Source organism: Nyctereutes procyonoides, unplaced genomic scaffold (genome assembly GCF_905146905.1).
Source record: "Nyctereutes procyonoides isolate TBG_1078 unplaced genomic scaffold, NYPRO_anot_genome, whole genome shotgun sequence".
Lineage (NCBI taxonomy): Eukaryota > Metazoa > Chordata > Mammalia > Carnivora > Canidae > Nyctereutes > Nyctereutes procyonoides.
In genome coordinates, this window is record NW_026575146.1 from 14,401,926 (window position 1) to 14,424,334 (window position 22,409).

The 22,409-nt window shown below is 48.0% G+C and overlaps 1 protein-coding gene across 3 annotated transcripts in view; it reads right to left on the minus strand.

The window, feature by feature from the left end:
* The window catches only part of EZR (ezrin), a 51,047-nt gene that overhangs the window by 1,341 nt on the left and 27,297 nt on the right, over positions 1–22,409 (minus strand). For 2 of the 3 annotated variants that reach the window (XM_055310299.1, XM_055310298.1), the window contains 10 exons: positions 18,238–18,333; positions 17,051–17,325; positions 16,327–16,410; positions 15,275–15,421; positions 8,675–8,771; positions 3,579–3,742; positions 3,114–3,244; positions 2,328–2,488; positions 1,869–1,961; positions 88–339 (listed from right to left, as the gene is read on the minus strand). In XM_055310299.1, the coding sequence (XP_055166274.1) occupies positions 88–339; positions 1,869–1,961; positions 2,328–2,488; positions 3,114–3,244; positions 3,579–3,742; positions 8,675–8,771; positions 15,275–15,421; positions 16,327–16,410; positions 17,051–17,325; positions 18,238–18,333 (1,500 nt within the window). The remainder of the gene's footprint in view (positions 1–87; positions 340–1,868; positions 1,962–2,327; positions 2,489–3,113; positions 3,245–3,578; positions 3,743–8,674; positions 8,772–15,274; positions 15,422–16,326; positions 16,411–17,050; positions 17,326–18,237; positions 18,334–22,409) is intronic. The other variant, XM_055310300.1, reaches the window with a different exon arrangement.

Genomic DNA, 22,409 nt, shown 5'->3' on the forward strand with positions numbered 1-22,409 from the left:
AAGTTCAGGGGGACCCAGGAGCAGCGGGAGCTGGGGGAAATGGTTTCCCCCCACCCCACCCTGTCTACACCCCCACTGCCCCCTCACCATCAGCTGCCGCTGCACCCGCTCATTCTTCTCAGCCTCGGTGATCCGCTTCTCCTCGTTGCGGTCATCCAAGATGCCCTCGCTGGACAGCTCAGCGCTGTAGCCCGTGTACTCCGTGCCCTCCTCCTGCAGGTTGTCTTGCACGTGGTAGCTCACTGGCTCATAGACGGGGGGCGGTGGGGGTGGAGGGGCAGTCATCACCAGGTGCAGCTCCTCCTTGGTCTTTACCAGGTCATCCTGGGCTTCCTTGGCCTTGGAAAGCAACCAGTACAGAGGTGACAACTTGTCACACAGAGCAGAGCGCGCATAAACCATTTTTGGAAGAATCCCCTTTTCTGTAAGTGAAGGCTTCTGCACCTTCTCTCACCACTCCTCTCACCTCCCCTGGTGGGCTGGGTACTAGGGTCCAAACAGCCCAGAGCGGAGGCCAGTGGTGGGGAGGGCATGGCTGGGGACAAGCAACCCCGTGCAGGGCCTGCCCAGCCTCTTCCAAGTCTGGGGCTCTGGATCCTGGGAGTGGTTCTCAATCGTGCCCATGGCACCAAGAGAAAAACTCATGCCAGGCTTTTTTTTTTTTTTAAGAACCAGAATTTCTTTTGGTCTCAAATTCTAATATATATTCATTGTATTAATTTTGAAACAAACCAAAATCCTCTAGCCTCTGGAAAATGCCACCATCACATTGCAGAGTGCAGTTTTATCCTCTTCCCTTGTGTGGCCACTATTTATGACGCTCCTCACTGCCTGTGGGCACTGTGCTCAAGGACCCTCCTACCTGCTGTTACCCCTAAATCTTCCAGTAACCTCTCCTAGGTACACATCCCCAATCATGCCCACCTCATTACCACTCCATCCCTGGAGGTGAGCTTAGTTTGAACCTCTTCTGCAACCAGCTTTTTCTCACTCCATACTTTATAATGAACACTTTCTCTGAAAACCTAAGGATCCAACTTGCATGGGGGTGGGGCGGGGGGATGGAGCTTAAGAGGAGATGTGAGGGAGGAACCAGGTGTCCCCAGAAGGAGCCACTACAGATGGAGAAGCACAGGTAAGGACAGTGGGGTGGGGCAGGTGGCTGCCACAGCTTGGTAGATGTCTACACTGAATATATCCAAAGCTCCCCTGGGGATCATTTTTCCTGGCAGGCATGGGGGGCTCAGCTGGAGAGGCAGGCTCTCTGGACACTGCAGTGGAATGTGGTTCTTCCTATTACAGCTGCAATTTTTAAACCTCTCTGCGGGGTGGTCCTCGGAGCAACCTTACAGGCTGGCTATTACTCCCTATCTGCAGTAAGGAAACGGAGGCGTGGAGAGGTCAGGCCACGTGCCCCATCACACACTGCGTAAGAGCAGAGCTGCGACCCTTGCCCTGTTTTGGGACCTCCAAGTCCAAATCTTTCCATGGTGACATGGTGTATGCACCAGCGGTTAGGAGAGACAGGAGGTCTAGTTTCAGGCCCTGTGGCCTGTTGCTAGGGGCACCCACATGACCAGATTTAGAGCTAGTCCTGATGGGGGCTGCCTGATGGGGCTGAACAGTTTGAGATGACCAGAGCAGAGGGGTGGAAGTGAACAAGAGGCCCCTTGTTCCCTGCTAATCCAACAGCGGCCTCCCCAGTGCACAGGGCAAGCCCATTCCTACGGGGATTCTGGCCTAAGAAGCCCGACTGGGACTGGTAAAGCATCGCAAAACATCCTGAGGCTCGCTACGCCACCCAACAGCCTGGCCCTGGCCGCCTTCTGGCCGCGTGCCCCCACAAGGACTCTGGCCTGCAGACTCACCCGGTGCTGCCACTCCTCGACCTCGTCCTCCTTGCGCCGCCGCGCCTCCTCCAAGAGGGCGATCTTGGCTGTGTACTCTGCTAGTTCTGCGGCCTAGTGAAGCACACGAAGCTCAAATTATTTCTGGGGCCTTTTGGGAGAGCCCTTTTGCAAATGGACAGCCACACAGTTTCGTGACTGGCCTCGTTCCCCCACCCTCCTCCCCAGCCGGCAGTGCCCCCTGCTGCCCACCGTGTCCTCAAGGCCATGCCTCACCCAGACCACCACGTCCAGCTCCCCAGATGCCTGCAGCAGGGCCGTGGAGGCCCAAACAGCAGCACAGCCCCTCCCACCAGGCTTTACTCTCTCAAGCAGATCGTTTTACAGCCCCAGACACAATCATAAGGCAGGTGTCACTCCTGCATCCCCAGAGGCAGCCTCTCCATAATTCAGCATCATGAAAACTCAGGGAGCTCCTACCAGCTGCTCCTGGCTCTTTATCTGATCTGCTGCCTGCCTCTCCAGCTCCTCCTTGGCCCGCAGGGCAGCCACGCGGTCAGCCTCCAGACGCTCTGCCTCCTCCTGGGCACGCTTCCTCTCCTCCTCCAGCTGCAGGGCTCTCTGAATCTGGTCTGACAGTTCTGGAGAGAACACAAGGGGAAAAATAAACCATGGAAGCGCCCATTGATCCCATTGCCAGAACATTCCCAATGAAACAACTACGGTCTTGTTAAAGGACCTGGAACACGATGGGGAGGAGGGGGGGTTCCCTAGATTTACACAACTACCCACACTGGCTCCAGAGCCTGACAGCAACACCCCAGCCTTACAGGGCCTTGAACTCGTCGATCCCTTGCTTGGTGTTGGCGGACACGCAGAAACTGCACCACTCGCCAAGTTTTTGGTTTGTAAGACGGGGCAATGTACCATGGTTTGGGCACTCACTAGCCACGTGACCTGGGGCAAATTACTTTACCTGCTAGCCCTTAACACTGTCATCAGGAAAATGGGGAGGACTCAGTATTAGCCTCAAAGGAGTAAGGGAAAATAAAAAAAGATAATGTGCATAAAAGCAGTTAGCACATCATCAATAGTACAGGATTATCTTTAACACAAAGACCCATCATCGTGTTCTCTCAGCCACTAGTCTCTGCTGTGGATCTTGTTTTAACCTGCGAAGTTCCTGGCGGTGGGCAAGCTGACGGTCCATCTGCCCCTTGCTGTGGAATACACCCCTGCGAACACAACCACTGGGCACAAACCCACCTTTCTCTGCTTTCTTGGTTTTCTCCTCATAGTCCTGCAGCCTGAGCATCAGCTCTTCCTTCTCCCGCATCATCTGCTCCTTCTCTCTCTCCACGGTTTCTCGCCTCTTCTTCTCAGTTTCCAGCTGCTGCCTGTTACAGGGTGAGGGACAACACAGCAATGTCCAGGTGCTGGCAGGCACTTGCCATGTCAACACACATCACCAGTGCCCAGTCCAGGCCCCAGGCCCATCCTCTGGATGGTACCGACTTAGGAGGCGGCAGCATCAACACTGAGCACACCCCTCCTGGGCTGATCCTTGGGACCCACGCGGTAACTTCCAAAGGCCATCACCCCCCCCGAAGCTCCGTTGTGCTTGCTAGGTGATGTCACCCTGGCTCCTCCCCTGGGGAATGGTGCGGGCCCTACGAGGCTGCCTGCTCTGGGAGAACACCACCCCGTCCTGCTGGCCTCCACCCTGCTCACCGCTCCAGCTGCTTCTGGTGCTTCTCCTCCCGGGCCTGGGCCTTCATCTGCTGTACCTCAATGGTGTCGGGCTTCCTGCGGCGCATGTACAGCTCATGATTCCCCATGCAGAGCTGCAGGATCCGCTTGTTAATTCGAAGGCGGGGGGCATAGAACACGAAGTCCTACAGAATAGAACAGGATAGACTATAAGGAGGAGGAACTCCTTCCTTTGGCTTTCTTCTTCCAAACCAACTTCACAAAGCTCTAGACAACCTTCTCCAAAAGAACAAACGAAACAGAGTATGGGGTCAGAAAGAGACCTCAAAAAGTCATGGACTCCAGGTGACCAGTCAGAAAGTTCCTGCTGCCATGGGATTTGGATTCCCTGGGACAGAGCAACTGCATGTCTTTGTGGGTGTGCATGCACACGGGCACAGGAACCTCTCTGGACTGCAAAGCCTCTCCAGGTCAAGAGGTCTTGCGGCCTTGAGAAACCCCCAGTACTGAGACCCAGAGATTGCCCGGTCTTCAAGCTGATGCCCTCCGGCCCCACCCAGCCCTAGAACCACTGCCCCCTAGAACCAAGACACCCAGGTCTTCCCTGGGGTGCAGCAACTTCTATTTGAGCTTCTGGTCTCCTCTACCTCAAACTTTGCCTCCCACACAGCTATTAGTGCATCTACTGAGTCACTACTGGATGCCTGACACCAGCCGTTTAGCTCCAGGACCAGGTACAAACACCGTGGCCAGGCACGTGTGCATCCAGAGCTTCTGGCCCAGCAGCCCCAGCCTACCCCTTGTTCACCTAAATTGCACTTTATGCCCGCAAACCTATTTGCTCAAAGCAGCCCTGCTACTTGGGATGTCATGTCCAACCTCATAGACCCAAGGACCCCGGCACTTCAGAAGGCAGCATTAAGGCATCGTCTCCTGTCTTCATGACCTCTCCTTCTCCCGTGGGTAACTGGCACACCTCCTATGCCCCCTGCACTCGATGGGGGTGCCAGCACTTTCCTTGACTTGTTTTGGTCTCTATCTTCCACTGCATGGGCAGCAATCTTGACAGCAAGGCTGCGTTTGTTAGTCTGTATCCCTGGGACCCAACTAATACCCTATATTTACTGTGTGCTAGAGATTACACAGCACTGCCATGTCTGAGCCTGTGACCTTGAGTGAGTCACTTCCTCTCTGAGTCTACACCGTAAGCTGCACAGTGGGGAGAACAGTAATCTAACAGGACTGTTGAGAGGATTAACTCAGACACTGTCAGGACAGGAGTTGCCTGGAACACAGAGACTCACTCACGGATTGCTGGTTGTTTTATGAAACTGCTAGTTTAAGAGCTTTCTGGAACAGAAGAGATGAAGGCACCCAAAAACATTATGACTAGGAGTGCAGAAGTCTGTAGTGTGGGGCAAGGACGACACATAACCTTGCCTCCTAGCTCTTACTACTGCTGCCATTAATGTAGGGAATGGGTGGGGAGAGAGGGCTTAGAAACTTTTATTTTAAAACATCAGTCTGTGGACTGATCCTGGAGACCCGGGATCAAGTCCCACATAGGGCTCCCTGCATGGGGCCTGCTTCTCCCTACCCTCTCCCTCTCTCTCTCTCTGTCGGGCTCCCTGTATGGGGCCCTTCTCCCTCTCCCTCTCTCTTGAATAAATAAAATCTTAAAAAAAAAAAAAAAAAAAACCATACCAGTCTGCTTCCTCTTTTTCCCCTTTCCCTCCCCAACTTGAGACTTCTAGCATTTAGATTCTGACCTCTGTCACAGGGGGAGGATGGCTCAAACAAAGAAACAGTGTGATGTGTTCCACAGTGACTTCTGAAACCAGAAGGACATGCCAGTGAGCTAATCGACACACCCCAGAAAGCCCTATGTAGCTTCTCAGTATTTTCATCAGTTCCAGAAATGCTGGAAAGACAGCACTGTCGAACCCAAAGCCCACGGAATTCCTGGGTGGAGCTTTCGCACACTTATTAAGTCATCGGGTTTCCCAGGGAGTGTCTGCGGAGCTGGGAGAAACACCATCTCTATTACACAAGAGAAAAAACAATTGTTATGGCCACACAGGCATGCTACCCAAGTAGGTGTTGACTGTGGTTCCTAAGCATTGCAAAGGAACTCTGTTGAGCACCAACTTCTCCTTAGAACAAGGTCAGTTTAAGAAACATCAAAGGGCAGAAACTGCAAGTGACACCACTGTAGCCAGTGGCCCAAAGACAAGCCCTGTCCTGAGCTGGGGACAGAAGAGGAAGAGGCAGGAGCAGAGGAAATTTCCTGTGCTGCCTTTGAATGAGGCTTTCTGACTGCAACTTAAAAAGAAAAACTGAAACCAGTATTTATTCAAGGATTTCCAAATCCAAGGACCTAGCCCATGCTTCCTAATGCAAAACCACAACAGCAAGAGATCTGGGGCAGGCTTTCTAAACTCTGGCAGAGAACAGACTTCCTAAAAACTGAAACTCTAAAGCTCAAGGAAATGAACCCAAGTCCCTAATACAAGAGAAAAGGAGATCTAAAAGCAGCCATGAAGTTGTCAAACAAGGGGCCTCAAGAGACTCTAGGACGGCCTCCACCAGGCCCCACCCCAGGGCTCCCCACAGCTGAGGGCAAAGCTGCTCCCAGGCAAATAATAGTTTTCATAAGCCGTTCAACAGGTAGCTAGTTGCCCAAGGGCCTTTTCTCTCTTCCATGAGGCCATAGGAACAAAAGGTTCTTTTCTGAAGGAGCTGGTTTTAACCCCACACAGGACTGTGGGGCAGCCTTTGAGCATTCCCGGTGTTACAGGTCCCATCCCCACAGTATCCAAGCTGGCAGGAGGAGAAGCTGGCTTTTACACGGGAAATGCCTGGTCATCGAGAACATGACAGGACAATGGTTCATTTGTGAGCTTGCCATGGAAACTGCCCAGGGTCAGGGGCGCCCTCCCCAAGCCTGCCTCACTAGTGAGCCAACTTGGACCTTTGGAGTTTCCTTGTCTATCTTCTGAGGAAAGTTTAAACTTGGAAATGTGATTTTCTGTTGCCCCAAGAGCAAAGCCTGAAGCTGGGCAATGCTGTAGAGGAAGGAAGGAGCAGAGCAAGGCTGGCGAGGCACACAGGAGCAGGAACTCCCTCCCTCCAACCAGCTCCTCCTGTGAAACCCCCACCGCAATCACAGGAGTCTGACAACCTCTGCCTCCTTGGTTAGGCCTTCCCGTTCCAACCATCTGAACTGGCCACAGTGGCCCCACCTCTCATCTCTTCATCCTGACCTGTTACTAACTACAGCTGCACCGAGTGTTCACACGTATCTTCCACTATCATGTGGACTCTGTGAGAGCGGGAACCTCGCTCTGTTCACACTGTGTACATAGTCCTAGGAAAGAGCCTAACTCACAGTATGTAACAAATGCTTCTCTCTTCTGATTTTCTCTTTAATCTGTGGTTCCATGTAAAACTAGTATATAATAAATGTATGCTCAACTAATTCACCCAGAAGCACTACAATTGCTTTTGCTTAGAATTTTAAGATTAAGAAATATTCTGCAGCTTTTCAAAAGCTAAATTTATGCCAACACACACAACTTAATCCTTCAATAGTCCAGTCCAATCCAGTCTTGCTGCTTATGACAGTCACACATCTAAAGCCAGTTCTGAAAACTCAGCACCACCCTATGAGGAGATGACAGCCTAGCCAAGGCCTTCAGAATCTTCTTGCTCTCATCTCACAGCCCACGTTAACATGGGCACACTGTGACCCCCGGGCTGTGCGGCTGACTGTTAATGTGGTGTGTTTCCATGGAGCTTGAGAGTCTGTACTAAATGCTGCTTTAATTATAAATAACTGGGCAACTACCCACGGAGTAGGAGTCAAGAATTTACAAACAGCAGGAAACGGTTTCAATAAAGGAGAAAATAATATTGAGAAGAGTGTTAAGACCTCTGATTTTCACTTATCCTGAACTAACCAATCTGTGGGGAGGAGCCGCTGGATAATAATGCCACTTGCTCTTCCACGTGGGTTACCCACTGCCCTGTGGGGGCCCCAGTCCCAGAAGGCTCAGGCCCAGGCTGGATCACAGCCTATGCTGGCCTAAGCCCTACACCGTAACCAAGACACAAAGTTCCTTCCAATCTATAATTCTGGTGAAAACCAGAGCAGGCTCTAAGGAAAAAGAGATAATTTTTTTTAAAATCAGATTTCTGATTAGAAAACAAAATCCTCACCCATTTCATCACACTACAGTATGTTTGTACATATGTCTCAAATTTTCTGAGCAAACAGTTGAAAATTTAAATGTTAGCAGAATCAGCAATAGAACAGAAATGAGTTTCTGTAACACATCAGTCTTTGCAGTTCCTAGTTCACAGTCAATATTCTTCGAACTCCAGAAATTGAAGTCCCTTTCCTAGCGAAGTCCTCCCTAGAGGACTGCCCCACCAGCCTCATCTTTATGAGAAGTCACTTTCCTCATTAGTACCAATGAGAAAGCATCAGCAGAAAGAGTGCCAGAGGGCCCACAAGGGGGTCAGAAAAAAGCAGAGATGCCCATTCACATAGGAAAAGGTGAGGCAGTGAGGGACCCTGGGGACCGGTGATATCTGGACACAGGTCTGACTTTTCCTAACTCAGGTAAGCTGCAGAGACCATTCTGAAAGTCAATGCTGGCCCGAGGCTTGTAGCAATCCTGTCTGTGCCACAGCTGGTGTTCAGGGAGGTACAGAGAGGGTTCCCACACCCCGGAAACACCCTCTGAGGTAGGATGGTTTTCCACAGGAACAGGAACATTTCACAAGCCCAGAAATGCAACATTTTGTGAGATGCTCATCATTTGGCAAAGGTCAGTGACTCAGAACTGCCCCTCTCTTCCCAAGGAAGGGAGACCACTTGAAAGCCAAGGGACACAGCTAGCTGTTGAGGACACCTGGGTCCCCATGTGAACCTCTACTTCAAGGCTCAGTCACACAGCCCAAGGGGTCCTTGACCTTCAACATAACCTGCTAGCAGGTTCCCCAACCCCTCCCATGGAAGTGCTTATCTTAGAGAGAAATTTGTTATCCTGAAGACATGTTTGGCTGTAAGAATGAAAAACTGCAATTCTTTCCTGGAATCCACAGAAACTTACGGGTGCCTTCTTGTCAATGGGCTTAATGACAAACTTTTTGTCATTGAAAGAGATGTTCCTGATTTCACTCCATGGAAAGCCAATCTTTGGGGTCAACCTGAGGATTAAAAAAAAAGAAAAGAAGGGGGAGAGTTAGATGTATGCTTGCATCACAAATCTATTCTTAATTTTTTTTTTTTAACCTCAGGTTGAGACAATATAAAGCTAACCCAGGAAGCATAGTACATGATATACTGTGACATATGATATAACTGTGCTGAGTGTGGTCAGGTCCAAGCTCTAAGAAACCTCAACAAGCTCCGGGTTAAATTAGTCTTCTCAACTGTGGGCATCTCCCTGGGCCTGGTCCACCCCAGCCAGTAATCTCAAAGTCTCCAATGCCTGACACAGCACACTCCTGCACCCTGTGACAGCTCACATGCCATCTCCCATAGGCTCACCGGGTTCTTATCCCTAGAACCCGAACCCTACTTCTAGTCATTGGTCTCTCTGCCTTGTAGGCAATCCATTCTCCTTTTCCCAACTGCTAACACCAGGTTCCATAGGTTGGAACACAGGGGCCTCGACTTAGCATCTAAGACCTTCTAGTCCAGCCTCAGCATTCTGATGGACACCTAGGCTCCCCCAAGCCCACCTTGCCTGAGGTGCTCATTCTCCTCCCTCCCCACCATGAGCCTGCAGCCTTCGGAACAGCTCAACCTCCTCTAACACCCTTGCCCCTCGACCTGAGGGCTCTTGTGACTATGTGAACTGGTCTTTGAAGACCAGGCAGGTAAGCTTTTTGATAGCAAAGATCATGCCTTAGATTTTCTATGCTACGGTCAGAGCAGCTGCTCACTGATGGGGATAGAAACTCCCCTGGTGTGGTTCCAGTCCAGCACTGCCATGCTCATTTTCTGTTGGGATGTCTGCCCACTGCTGGAAGAGGGGCAATGAAGTCCCCTCCTCTTATCTCTCCTGGTCTATTTCCCTTTCACATCTGTTAGATCTGCTTACGATACTTAGGTGCTCTGATGTTGGGTGGCATATATTTTACAGCTGTTCGATGTCCTTGATGAGCTACCAACATATTTAATTAAAAAGTGGTGGGCAACATAGGTCTTGCTATGACAACCTAAGCCAGGTCAAGTAGGTGGGTTGGCTTTGGAAGGCTAAGAAAGGACACCCAAGACCCACAGATGGCTCTTCTGGGACATAGTGGTTAGGCACACCTGGAGGAATGATGTCAGGGCACTGGTCAGGCTGTGGTTTTAAATCTCAATCCTTTTTGGCACACACCTTTTATAGCTCTGTCCTACAGGATCACCAATGACTGCCGAGACACATCTGGCCAACATGCTTCATAGCCAAACATGCAAGGTGCTTGCTTTGCTACTTATCAAAGAGGTCATTATGTTTGCAGGCCTCTGAGCACTGGAAAGAACTCAGGATACCACCTAGTTCCATTATCGACTTTAACTTGCATCCTTATGCGGGATGGCTATCAGAGTGACAGCAGGTAGGCATCTATCTGCTGCTTTAGGGCACCTGTCTCCCTAACACAGGAGCACTTTGCTGCTCATTTCTCAGCTGTGTGGTCACCATTGCAGCCAGATCCCCAACTCTCAAAATGCCCAGGAGACAAATATCTAGTCTTGGGCTCCTTGCTTTATATGGGGTTCTCAAAATACTGGTGATCCTAGAAAACCTGGACCTTCAGGCTAGACAGGCATCTTTCTTTCAAGGGTTGGGCATCCTGTCGCCATAGCCTCCAGCCCTCTGCTTCATGGAGTGTCTGTAAAGTTTGTCTTTTTAAGACTCTGGAAACTCATAGCAATTTACAGCCATTCAGAAGCATTAATGCAGGATCAGAGATGAGGCCACGCATTTTTTTTTTTTTAAGTCCAGAACTCTTTGGAGAAATCGCAGATTCCAGAGCTGGAGCAAGGAAAGTGCAAGATGATCCTCAAACATCTTCAGGTACCAAAAGTAAAGAAGCACTCAAAAACTAATGAGGTCATAGGAAAAGGGCACAGGAGCCAACCTGAAAGGGATCCACAAGGTAAATCTCAACAATTTGAACAGAATAATAATAGTAATAGATTATAACCCATAGAATAAAATATCCATGAGTCCATATTAATATAAATAACTGAATAAATGAAGAGAAGCTGGCTGTGTTTAGTAGATGGGTATGTGTGAAATAAAGTTTAAAAAAAAAAACAGGTTCTTAAAAACCATAGTAGCAACTGTTTCATGCAAAACTCCTGAATGGATACTAGAATAGATGAAGTAGAAGAAATAGAAATATTTCCACAGCTTCAAAGCGTCTCCTTGAAATAGACTTATTGACTACATGGGAAGGATAGTAACTCCAGAGCAGTCTGGCATAGATCGTGCCTTGACCAGTAACCAAAGTCACCACCAGCAGTAGTAGATATTCTGACAGAACACGCTGCCTCAGGAGAGGCCCCAGGAGCCTGTGGCAGACTGCTGTGGGATTCGTGCTCCGAGCGCAAAACTCCTATCTAACCATGAGAAAACATGACACAGATCCAACCAAGTTCAAGGACCTCCTAGAGAGTTAATGGCCGGTATGTCCTTCTAAAAGGTCAAGGTACATGACAGACAGACTGGGGAGGAGGTGTCTAAGTCCAGGTATGAGTCTGGGCGGGATCCTGGGGCAGGAAAAGGTCATCAGCGACAAATAGTTAAAATGGAAACTGGGTCTGGATATTTTTTTAGGATTATTTATTCATGAGGGACACACATAGAGAGGCAGAGACATAGGCAGAGGGAGGAGCAGGCCCACTTTGGAGAGCCCGACTCAGAACTTGATCCCAGGACTCCAGGATCACCACCTGAGCCAAAGACAGACGCTCAACCACTGAACCACCAAGGTGCCCCAGGTCTGTATATTGTTAAGAGGGTTGTATTAACGTTACCTTCCCAACTGATACATGGACTGTGGTTCTCTAAGATGCTACCACATGGGGAAGCTGGGCAAAGGACATCTAGGCATTCTAGAACATTTTTAAAGTCTGAAATGGTTTCAAAATGAAAGGATAAATGGCTAAAAAAATTTAAATTCAAAGTATGATGCTGGGGTTGATGATAATGTTCTTCAATCTCGACAGGATTCTAGATTTTACAGGCACGTGTCTGTCACTTAAGAATTGTCCATTTCACCGTACTTAAATTTTACATCAAAAGATATATTGAGCTCTAGTAAATAATATGCATTTTGGGGACAGTACACAGATGTCTGTGATATACTTTGAATCAGGCCTGAAAAAGAGAGGGCCAGAGGGTAGTGGCATGCAGCTGGGCAGAGACAAAAAAAAAAGTAGTGAAATGCCAAGGATAGAATCTTTGTAGGCATGCGGGCAGTGATGATAAAAATCATCTCCATTTCGTAGTCTGAAATTTTTCATTTAAAAAGTTTAGAAAAGGTCTGGGGTGGTGGGATGGGCTGAAGCACACTGCAGGCTAGCCTCCATTTTCATAATGAAAGCAAAGTGACGACTCAGTCTTGGCAGGGGGCAATCCATGGCCTGCCCCCCACCCCTCTGCAGGGCAGGCACAAGGGACTCTGCCCGCGCACCCCCAGTGGGCGCCGCTGCCGGCCATGCATAACCAGCACCACACCTCTCCCCACCCTTGCACACATCTAAGCACATGGAAGCAAAACTCTCCTCTGCCAGTCTGGAGGGAACTTTTAAATTGCTACTTTCAGTGAAATAACCTCAGTCCCTGTAACAGTCTCTGTAAGAGACTAGGCTTTTTTGAAAATTCCATTCCATGTTCAAGTTAGGGTACCAAAGACCAGAAAGGAGAGAAGGAGCTGACAACTGTGATCTTGGTATAGCTGATAAAAGAAAATTCACTCAAATTAAAAGAACTACCTTTTGCTCTCCTCTCTTAGATAGGTAACCAACCCACTGCCACTATGGCAGAGATGTCACATGCGTACGAGAAGAGGGTGAAATTAACATTCTGCCTAGGAGCATAACTTGAGAAAGTGGAAGCTATTTTACATGATTAGATTATATTAAAGTATAGAATATATCAAATAACTATATATCATATAGTTCACTATGTTGTACTATATATATTACAGTGCGTACTGTACATGCCACATACATACTATGCTGATATATACACCGTACTATAATAACCACTGTAACAACTGCCTTATTACATACGTAGTAAGGCTAATAAGACAACTATAAATCAAAAGTAGGTGATTTACAACTCTGCATGAGAAATTTAAAGGAAAGAGACACTGGTCCTTGTTTTGGCTCCAGCTTGTCTGCAGTCTCTCCAGCATTCTTTCCCTTACAGGGCCCACTGATGTACCTGCTCTGGGAGGACCAGGAAGACTGTGGAAGGGGTGGGCCCGAGGATGGCAGGAGTGTTCTCGCAGGACTGCAGAACTTGGCGGCAGGGGCGCATGCTTCTGTTTTGTCTTTGTAGGTTTGGGTTTTGGACTGATGATGCCACCTAACACAGCTGATCTGAACTTTTTGTTTCTAAGCTGACTACATCTTTCAGGGAAGGGGTCTGCCTATTACTTCCTCCTCTCATCTATGGATTTATAGAAAGAAAAAGAAATGCTTTCACGCCCACATGCTCTCAAACTTAGTTATTATGTATACAGTAAAAAGGGACCTCAGGAGCTATTTCCCAACCAGGATATATTTAATTGTAAAATAGAATAATAAAGGTATATTTGTTTATTTGCAGGTGCACTAAGTCTTTTATCGCCCAACTGACATACACAAGGGATCTGATTTCTCACTTGAGCAATGCTCCACGAACACCAAATTGTCCATTGTTAGCTCTACTGCTGAGGGTAGTGATCCAATACTTAACATAGCTAAGAGTCATCTCAGCATTCCTCAGGCTTGAGTCAGCCTCCTGTTCACACTGGTAACCAAGCTGTCAATATTTGCTTAAAAGGAGAACAACTTAGGCCTGCTGATTGATTAAATGTCTGGTTAGGTCTTTCTTCCTAAATGAAAAGGAGGCTGCCTTCACGGGCAGAGGAGAAGGCAGGAAGTGAGGATTGCCCAACACCCCACTGTTTTCTTGGGGAGAAGACCCCTTTGAGAGGACTACCAGTTTCAGTGGTAAACGGAGGGAATGGGAGGAGAACAGGAAGAGACTGAATGTCACTGCTCAAATTTGCACTTGGAAAAAATTAGCAATTTACATGGGCTGGAGAGGTAGTTATAAACTGACATCATCAAGTTCCTGCCTATGGCTATTTCCTGCAGCTAGAAAAACCTGTTGGGACAGCCCTGGCTATGGCTGTTACAAAATCTGGTCATTCAAGAAATGAGTTCAGAGACAAAGGTGGTTTCCCACATCTCTTCCCACGAGGGTACTGCAGCATTCTCACTATGGGTACCGCCTGCTGACCAGCCACCGTCCTCCAACTGCGGGGCCATCAGAAGGACCAGACACTGGTTTCTTGAGTCTCCCAAGACTACTCATGTTTGTCTACAACTGGGTCCAGCACACATGGGGAGGCAGCAAACCAAGCAAGAGTCCTCCATAACTCACTCCTAGGTTCTCGGAGGAGTTCCCATGATTCTCTGTACTGTAACCAGTCTTTCCCAACTGGAACCATGACTTCCAGCAGAGAGTGATTCTCCTCCATCCAATTCTGAAACTAGGTGAAGGGTCTAGGAAGGCCTGACACAGGGCCCCGTCCCACCCAAGTGAAAGATATCTGTACCCTGGATTCTGGCAAGAAGACACGCGGCTAAGACTGAAGGAAGAGTCTTTATGTGACATCATCTGTCACCAAGGAGTGGCCCACCCTTCACGAAGGCCAGAGCAAGGGTTCTGGGGGTGGTCTGAGAGCATTACCATCTGAGGGGATGTTCAATGAGAGGAAATGTGGGAGAGGCATTACTCAAAGGCACAGGGAACCACCATGGAAAAAGCCGGCCCTCACTGAAGGAGAACAATCCTTTCTCTGTATCTAGCTGCCTGGCAGAAAATAGGCACATTTGCAGTGTTTGTAACCACAGGGACGGGCAAGAGAAGCCAGCAAGGCCTGGCTTGCTCTCCACTGCTCTTGCAGACCTTACTCAACCCACACATACAAACATGTGGCAATTAAATACTTCTCGCAGGTTCAGAGGATTTAGCTAAATTGTCTGTACATAAGCCACTGTTTACAGAATCTTAAGGTCCTCTGATAGCAATGTAACTATCCTTGGTTGGATGAGCAGAACCTCTAAGCCACCAGCATGGTGAGGGCTGCCTGGGTGGTCCCTGCAGGTGTGCTGGGCCCTCAGGCAGTGGGTGGCAGGGCCTCGGTGGAAGGGCAGGGCAGGCCCTCCAGCTCCAGGCTGAGGGGTCATGGGTCAACAAAAGGCCCCATGCTGGTGGACAGGTTGTGGTGACAGGAGAGAAGCAGTGCACACCTTAGGCCAACCTCTGACACAATGTGGCCACATCACAGTTGAAAAGCCCTTGGATATTCACATGCTGGGGCAGTAAGCCACTAGATAAATACTTCAAAATAAACCACATGCATGGTGGCCATTTTTCTGTTTCCAACCCCAGCACCCCACCAACTGAGGAGAATTACAAAGTTCAACTCACTTATCGTCTTTCTCATAAATGTTTAGTCCGAGGGCATCAACCCCAAGCCAGAGGTCTGTTCCTTTCTTATTTTTTATCTCAAAATAGTTGATTCCGTACATTTCCAGGTCCTGAGCAATCTTCAGATACTCCAACATGGCGCTGTCTCTAGCAGGGAGAACAAGAACATGGTCATTAGTGTGCGCTGTGTCCTGAACCGAGTATTGTTAATCTCAGGCACATCCGGCAGGACAGGCTGACGGCTGTGGCTTTGCTGCTGTCCCTCTGCTGGCCATTCACACCTGTGCCCTAGCTGTCCTGCACGCTGACCACTGATGTCCTTCAGACATTCTGGAAGAACTGAACTGACTCATGCTGGTTTCTCCAGACACAGAAGATTTTCCTTCTAATTATTATTAGTAGGCACCATCTTTGTCTTGCCCACATGCTGCTGCAAGGGACTCCCCCACTGTCTGCTTTACCAGGAGCCACCATTTAGGCTCTGGGTGATTTCCCTCCACAAGATGCTCAGGACAGACGAAGCTGCAGGACACAATGTCTGTGAGGCCCAATCTGCAAATGAACTTTGAGGCTGGGGGATCGTAGAGAATTGCTGCTAATGCCGCACATGAGAATTTAGGGCAAGAGAGAATCTGGCCATTTCTTATATCTAACAGCCTCATGTCACGTCATGTTCCTCCTTCGTGACTCCTTTGTGTTTAATATTAATAGCAAGGGTTTCTCACTTGGGATCAATTTTCCTCATGCTGAACGATGCTTATGCCCCCTTTACTAAAAAACAAAGTATTTAGACACAAGACCTTCTCTCCTCTAAAACAAACAAGGGAGAAGGCTTTGGGGCCTGAGGCTTAAACTAAACTGCTTCTTACCTCCAGGCATGAACACCTGCCTTTATGTAAGAAAAACCTCCCGTGCATTTTACCTTTCACTGCTCTGCCCCACTGGGGCTGAAGGCCTATGAGGCAGCTCCTGAAACTAATCACCTCGAGAGCCCTATCTGGAGTCAATGAGAAGGAGACAAGTTTGAGAGGCAGGAGCTGCCCAGCACTCACTTGAGCATCCCGCGATGCTCCGCATGCCACACCTGGATCCGGTCCTCCCACTGGTCCCTGGTGAGCTTGTGCTGGTCCATGACTCTGGATTGCAAAGGAAGAAGACAGAGGACTGTCACCACAAAGAGCCATGAGAGGAAGCAGCAGGCCATTGCCCATCTGCAGACCTCAAGTTTTTTTTCAAATAAAACCACCACAAAAAGTGTTACTACTTCCTAATATGTAGCATTTCAGACAGTTAACAACCTGAAAGGTTTAGAATCTAGAAAGAGACAAATCCAGTCTTGTGGGAAAAATTTTAAAAAGGTATTTTATATCTTAAAGGGACCCTTCTTCCAAAAGGGGTAAATTATTTAACCATTAATGAATAAAGATTTATTTAATGGGGCCAAATCATTATACCCTAGGGAAAGCCAATAAGTGTGATTATGTATATAACACAGCCACTTTTCCATTCCATGAAGAATGGTCCCCCTCCTGCTACATTTGTCACAAAGCCTGCAGAAGTGGATCAGCACCTAGGGGAAGGTGATGGTGGGTCAGTCTCCACTGCAGGCCAGAGCAGTGCTGGCACACACACAGATTAGATTAGGAAGTGCTGAATCCCAGCCTCACAAAGGGCTTAACCCTTGTGCTCACTGACTGCTTCTGCTAACATACATCACTCACACCCTTTACGGACGCAACCACTGCTCTCATCCGGGCCCGGCCACCCCTTGCTCACCTTTGTGGGATCAGCCGCTCAGAGCTGAGGTACCCAGACTTATGCGTTTCCTTATTATAGTCTCCAAACTTGGCCTGCACTGCATACGAGCCCAGGAGCACTGCCGTCTCAGGAGGGCAGTAAATCTCATCGCTGAGAATTCCCTCCTTCACTTGGAGGAAGAAAAGCTTCTGCGTGATGTCCTGGATGAGCTCCTCAGACACATCTTCGGGATAGAACTTGGCCCGGAACTTAAACTGGAGAGGATTCTCCTTTCTGACCTCCTGTGCTGACACCTGGACAATAGAAACCAAATGCCCTTCGCAAGCCTGACAGACAAGACCTACCTCCCAAACGTGGTGCCTAATCATTGGCTCAAAAGGGTCGTGCAGGCCAGTTTTCAGAAGATAACATTTACTCTGAAAGTTATCTTTTAGACATAAGGCCAAAAAAGGCCACTTAAAGTCCTATTACCCTGACATGTAGCCGGAAGCCTAGCAGCAGCCAGTTAGAGCCCCACCAAGCCACTAGCGCTGGCTGCTACCCTCTGGGGAGATGCTGCCCATTCCAGAGAACTCAAATCTAGAAGCAGGAGGCCTAGAGACCTACCTGTGAACCTGGTGTCTGTCCTTGTGGCCGGTCAAGCCGTGGGCCATGGCCCTTCCATTTAAAAACTACTACTGTGCCCTCCCTTCCCATCGCTAATTAATCCTCAGACTTGCTACTGTAACATGGGAGGGCTCAGGGTCGGGAAAGGGAACATTTTCAAACTGTGTGGAGAAAACACATTTAAAGTTTTTGCTTTGCTTTTACAGTTGTTAATAGCATTATTCAGTCTTTGGAGCTGGAAGATAATCTACCACAGGTTCAAACAAAACAATAACAGGTTCTTACAAAACAGTGAATGATTCATGGTTTAGAAGATTAACAATCTCATCGGGGGGAAAAAAACACTAAGGTCAACTAAAAGCTAAGCAATTAACCATCATATGCCTCAATGAGTGAGCAGTAAGGAGAAAAAACAGGATCTAATTTCCCACCAATATCCCCCATTTACTGGAAACCTGCAACCTTTTTTTGTCTATAAAAACTTTTACACAAATAACAAGAACAAAAAACAAAAGACAGAGTGAGGTACTCTGGTTTCAGAGTTAACAGAGCAGACCAACAACCAAGCAACAGCCTGTAAATAGTTAACTCTGACTTACCTTTTTATCAAGTTTCAGCCAGGTAGGAAATCCTTTATTATCCACATACTGGAGGCCAAAGTACCACACTTCCCTAAGGCCGATGGTCTTCACCACCTGTGTGAGACAGGCAGACGGGGAGGGGCTGAAGCAGCCAGGAGAGCATGCCTCTCCTAGGCTGCCCCAACAGGAGCCTGCTCCTAACAGATGCTATTCTCCCCAGAGCCACGGACAATTTATTGTTAACAGACAATTTGAGCAGATTCAGAATTAACCTTAAATCTCACAAAATCTTAAGATCTTAAAAACTCTCATCCCTCCTCCTCTGTGCTCCGTCACGCTTTCCCAAGTAAAGATAACCAGCTGAGTAAGCACACTACCAGCCACCATCACCCAGGTGTGAAGGTCTCCTGTCAGGTGTGCCTATGGGAAAAATGGGGCTGAAAGTCACCAAAGTGAAGCATGGCAACGCTGGGGTCTCCTCTGGTTGCCTACCCCTGCTTTCCAGTGAGCCCATTCTCAAATAAATGAATAAATCTTTAAATAATAAAATTCTAAAGCAGCCCAGGTGGCTTAGCGGTGTGGCGCCACCTTCAGCCCAGGGCCTGATCCTGGAGAGCTGGGATAGAGTCCCACCACCAGGCTCCATGCAGGAGCCTGTGCCTGTGTCTCTGCCTCTCTCTCTCTCTCTCATAAATTAAAAAAGAAAAATCTTTAAAAAAAATAAAATAAAATAAATAATAAAATTCTCCACAGTACCAGATAAAGTCTCCTGTGGTCCGTTATACACAGAATCCCACACTGGTTATTCTTGTGTCTTAGAAACAGAAAAGCAACTTGCTGGGGACACTTATTAGACATCATCACAACTGAATCCCAGAGCTTTGCTTGCATTGCTTAAATCCCATGATATGCAATGCTACGCCTTTATAAAAAGGTTGTCATTCTTCAAATATATGGTTTCTATCACATTTAAAGGGCAAGAGGTCTGAACACATGAGAAATGACAAATCTGGGGCACCTGGGTGCCTCAGTGGTTGAGCATCTGCCTTCGGCTCAGAGTGTGATCCCAGAGTTCTGGGATCAAGTCCCACATCGGGCTCCTGCATGGAGCCTGCTTCACCCTCTGCCTGAGTCTCTGCCTCTCTCTGTGTCTCAGATAGATAGATAGATAGATAGATAGATAGATAGATAGATAGATAGATAGATAGATAGATAGATAAAACCTTTTAAAAAATGACTAATCAGGTATCTGGAACACTTGCTTAAAATAAAATCTGAAATTCCAAATAAACTCCAGCTCTGAACCTATGCTCTCATCTGCTGGGGGAACAATACTTGTTGGAACTCCAGGAGTCTGTTCACCATACACCAGGGAGGGACCACCCTCCCCATTTACTGCCCCTCCACCCCAAAGAGGGGAGACAGGGCTCCATCATGCAACAATGTGAAGAACTTGGACTGTGTGGTGCAAGCTCCCAAGTCTCCTGTGAACCCTGCCTAGGTCTTTTTAGGGTAGCTGATGGCAAGTCCAGGTTTTCTAGAACCAATCCTAATTTCTCACTCCCTGGAAACCTCCATTTCAACATTGGATATAAAACCCTGCCTTGCCTTCCTCCTTGGGGTGTTTCACAATTGTACAGGCAAGCCCCACCTGCATAAGCAATCTAGTCTTTGTACTCCATCCACCAACCTTAGCCTAAGCCTGGCTCCTAACCAGTTTGAAATGACTTCCCGTCTGCTTGATTCCCCTTCCCATCCCAGTCGGACCTTCGCTGATTTCCATGGCCACAGCTCAGATTCCTCCTTTTCCTCTGCTATGATGTGGCCAGCCCCCTTCAAGCAGCGGATCACAGACTCTGGAACTATGCCATGGACATAATCCAGGACCTTCACTCACTCAGTGAAAAGCCTGTCCCTGCATGCCCCAATCTGCCAAATGTCTCCACGGAATCTTCCACCTAATTATTCCAGGGTAACTGTCTACAGCACGTTTCAAAGCCTTACTTCTCTTCCTATGGCTTCCTCAAAATGGCACAATTGAATTAACCTAATCTGCTTTCCTTCAGTCCGTTCTAAAAATCAAACTGTAAGTCCTTACAAGGGAAATCCAATATTCCTGGGAAAACACACCTCTAACGTCCTTAGCTTACCCAAAAGCTGATAAACATCATGGAATCAGAATGTGAACAAGTGTACAGTCTGTTCCTTTATCTCTGCCTCGGTGGTGTTTTAAATGGTAGTTTTAGAAAAAAATGCAGGGACAGGTCCACTTAATCTCAAGTGACAGGTGGAACGTATGCTTTGATGATGGAAAACAATGGGCATGCCAAGTCATACTTTTCTCATCACCTCAGGAACTTTGGTAGCAGAATGGCATTGTTCGGCTGTCAGGAAGGCTGCCTATGTGGCATCTTGCCTGTGAGGTCCTCCGTCAGGTCAGATCCCTGGACTAGAATCTAGGCACAGATAAAGCAAGCGTGCTGGGGTGGGGTCGGGCCAGTTTGTGCAGAAGAGACTGAAGGAACTCATAGGGTAGGAGAGAAGGCTTCGGACCAACCTCTAAAGTCTCTTTCAATCTATTCCATTCAAGGACCATATTCTAGCGACTGGTAGTTTGGCCCAAGAACAACCTTTGCAGACCTCGAAGGTCATCAAGTGAGCAAAAGAGAAAGGACATACTCTAAAGACATTAAGAAGAAAACATGCCCAACCTGGTTGGGGTGTGGGGAAGGAGCACCAGGAAACACCTAGGGCTCCTCTGAGGAACCATCCTGACCACCTACCCACAGGAAGGTGGGATGTTCTGTGTACATGCTACCTTGGAAGGCTTTGGAAGGATGGACAAATCATCTTCAAAAAGACAAGTAGGGTTAAGACACCATGGAGCCAACCTCTGCCCCAGCAACCCCAGCATGCTATAGGACCTTGGGCAATTCTCTTCTCTCTGGGCCTTCATGTCCTCACTTATACAGCCTTAGTACTCTCAGGTTATGTGGTATTTTTCATGACAGATACACCAAAGTGTAAAGAAATTAAATGTGAACTCTGTCAGAGAACTTTGTATTAACAGTTGTTGTTGCTGAAGACGAAGTTCAGGATCCATCTCCCATTACTTCTCTTTCTGGTAATTGATCGGTGGTGGAATCTCATTACCTGTTGTGGGGGTTGGTGGAGATTCAGGCAGGAAACATGGCTTGGTAACAGAGGTCAAAATGGGATGTGGCCTTGCTTTTTGTTTAGCACATGGATTCAGGGGCTTGACTTTCTGGGATAGGAAATAACAACAGGTGCTTGAACAGGATGGTTGATGGGGCTAATGAGCTTTGGAATAATTTAGATACAGAGCTTATCAAAACTTGGCATGTTGACTGGATTTATGTGGTTAGCACTTTTTAAATAACCCATATCTACTGATTGAGTTCAGGGTCCATTTTTTGTATGCCTGCCTGTTAATCCACAGCTCCATGCTACTGATAAGCAGATCATCTAATATTAGAAAAATGCCTGGCTTAAAACCAATCCGAACGCCAAACTAGATGTAATTATTCAGCATTTAGCCACATGTAGAGTTCTGTCAACATGGCACCCTGGATCAAGAAGTGGAAATAATCCTATGCAATATGAAGCTCCGTGCCCAGCACATGAGTGTGCAGTTAAAACTGAATCACTGAATGAAGTATTTGAAGGAACAGGGCAGGCCTCTCCCACTCTCTCCACTCCCTCCCCTTCCAAAGGACTGCAAGGAGACAAAGATCTTCTAATAAACAGCAGTAGTTCTATCTTGCAGAAGGACCAGACTCTTTTAATGGCCTCTTCACAAAGTTTCTGAGAAGCAACACGTGAATGGAAGCAAGGGCAGCTAAATGGCTGAGACATACCCAATCCAACCTAGAGTTTCTATCTGCTCTAAAAATTGTTTGAGGACAACCCAGCACTCATTTACAGACAAGGACTCTGGGGTGACTAAGGGCCTCCTACCCATTTCTGTTCTAACCACTGACCCATATGGCACTCAGCTGGCTCTATTTAACTTACTTCTGGTTATCTTTCAGGAGAAACCTTTAGATTTTTGCCCCAAGTCCAGCCTCACCCAGAACAGTAAATGCCTTTATCCTTATCGGGTAAGGCAGAGCCAGGGATGACCTCATCAGAGCAGCACAGGGCGAGTCGAGATGTCCCTGTCCACCCGG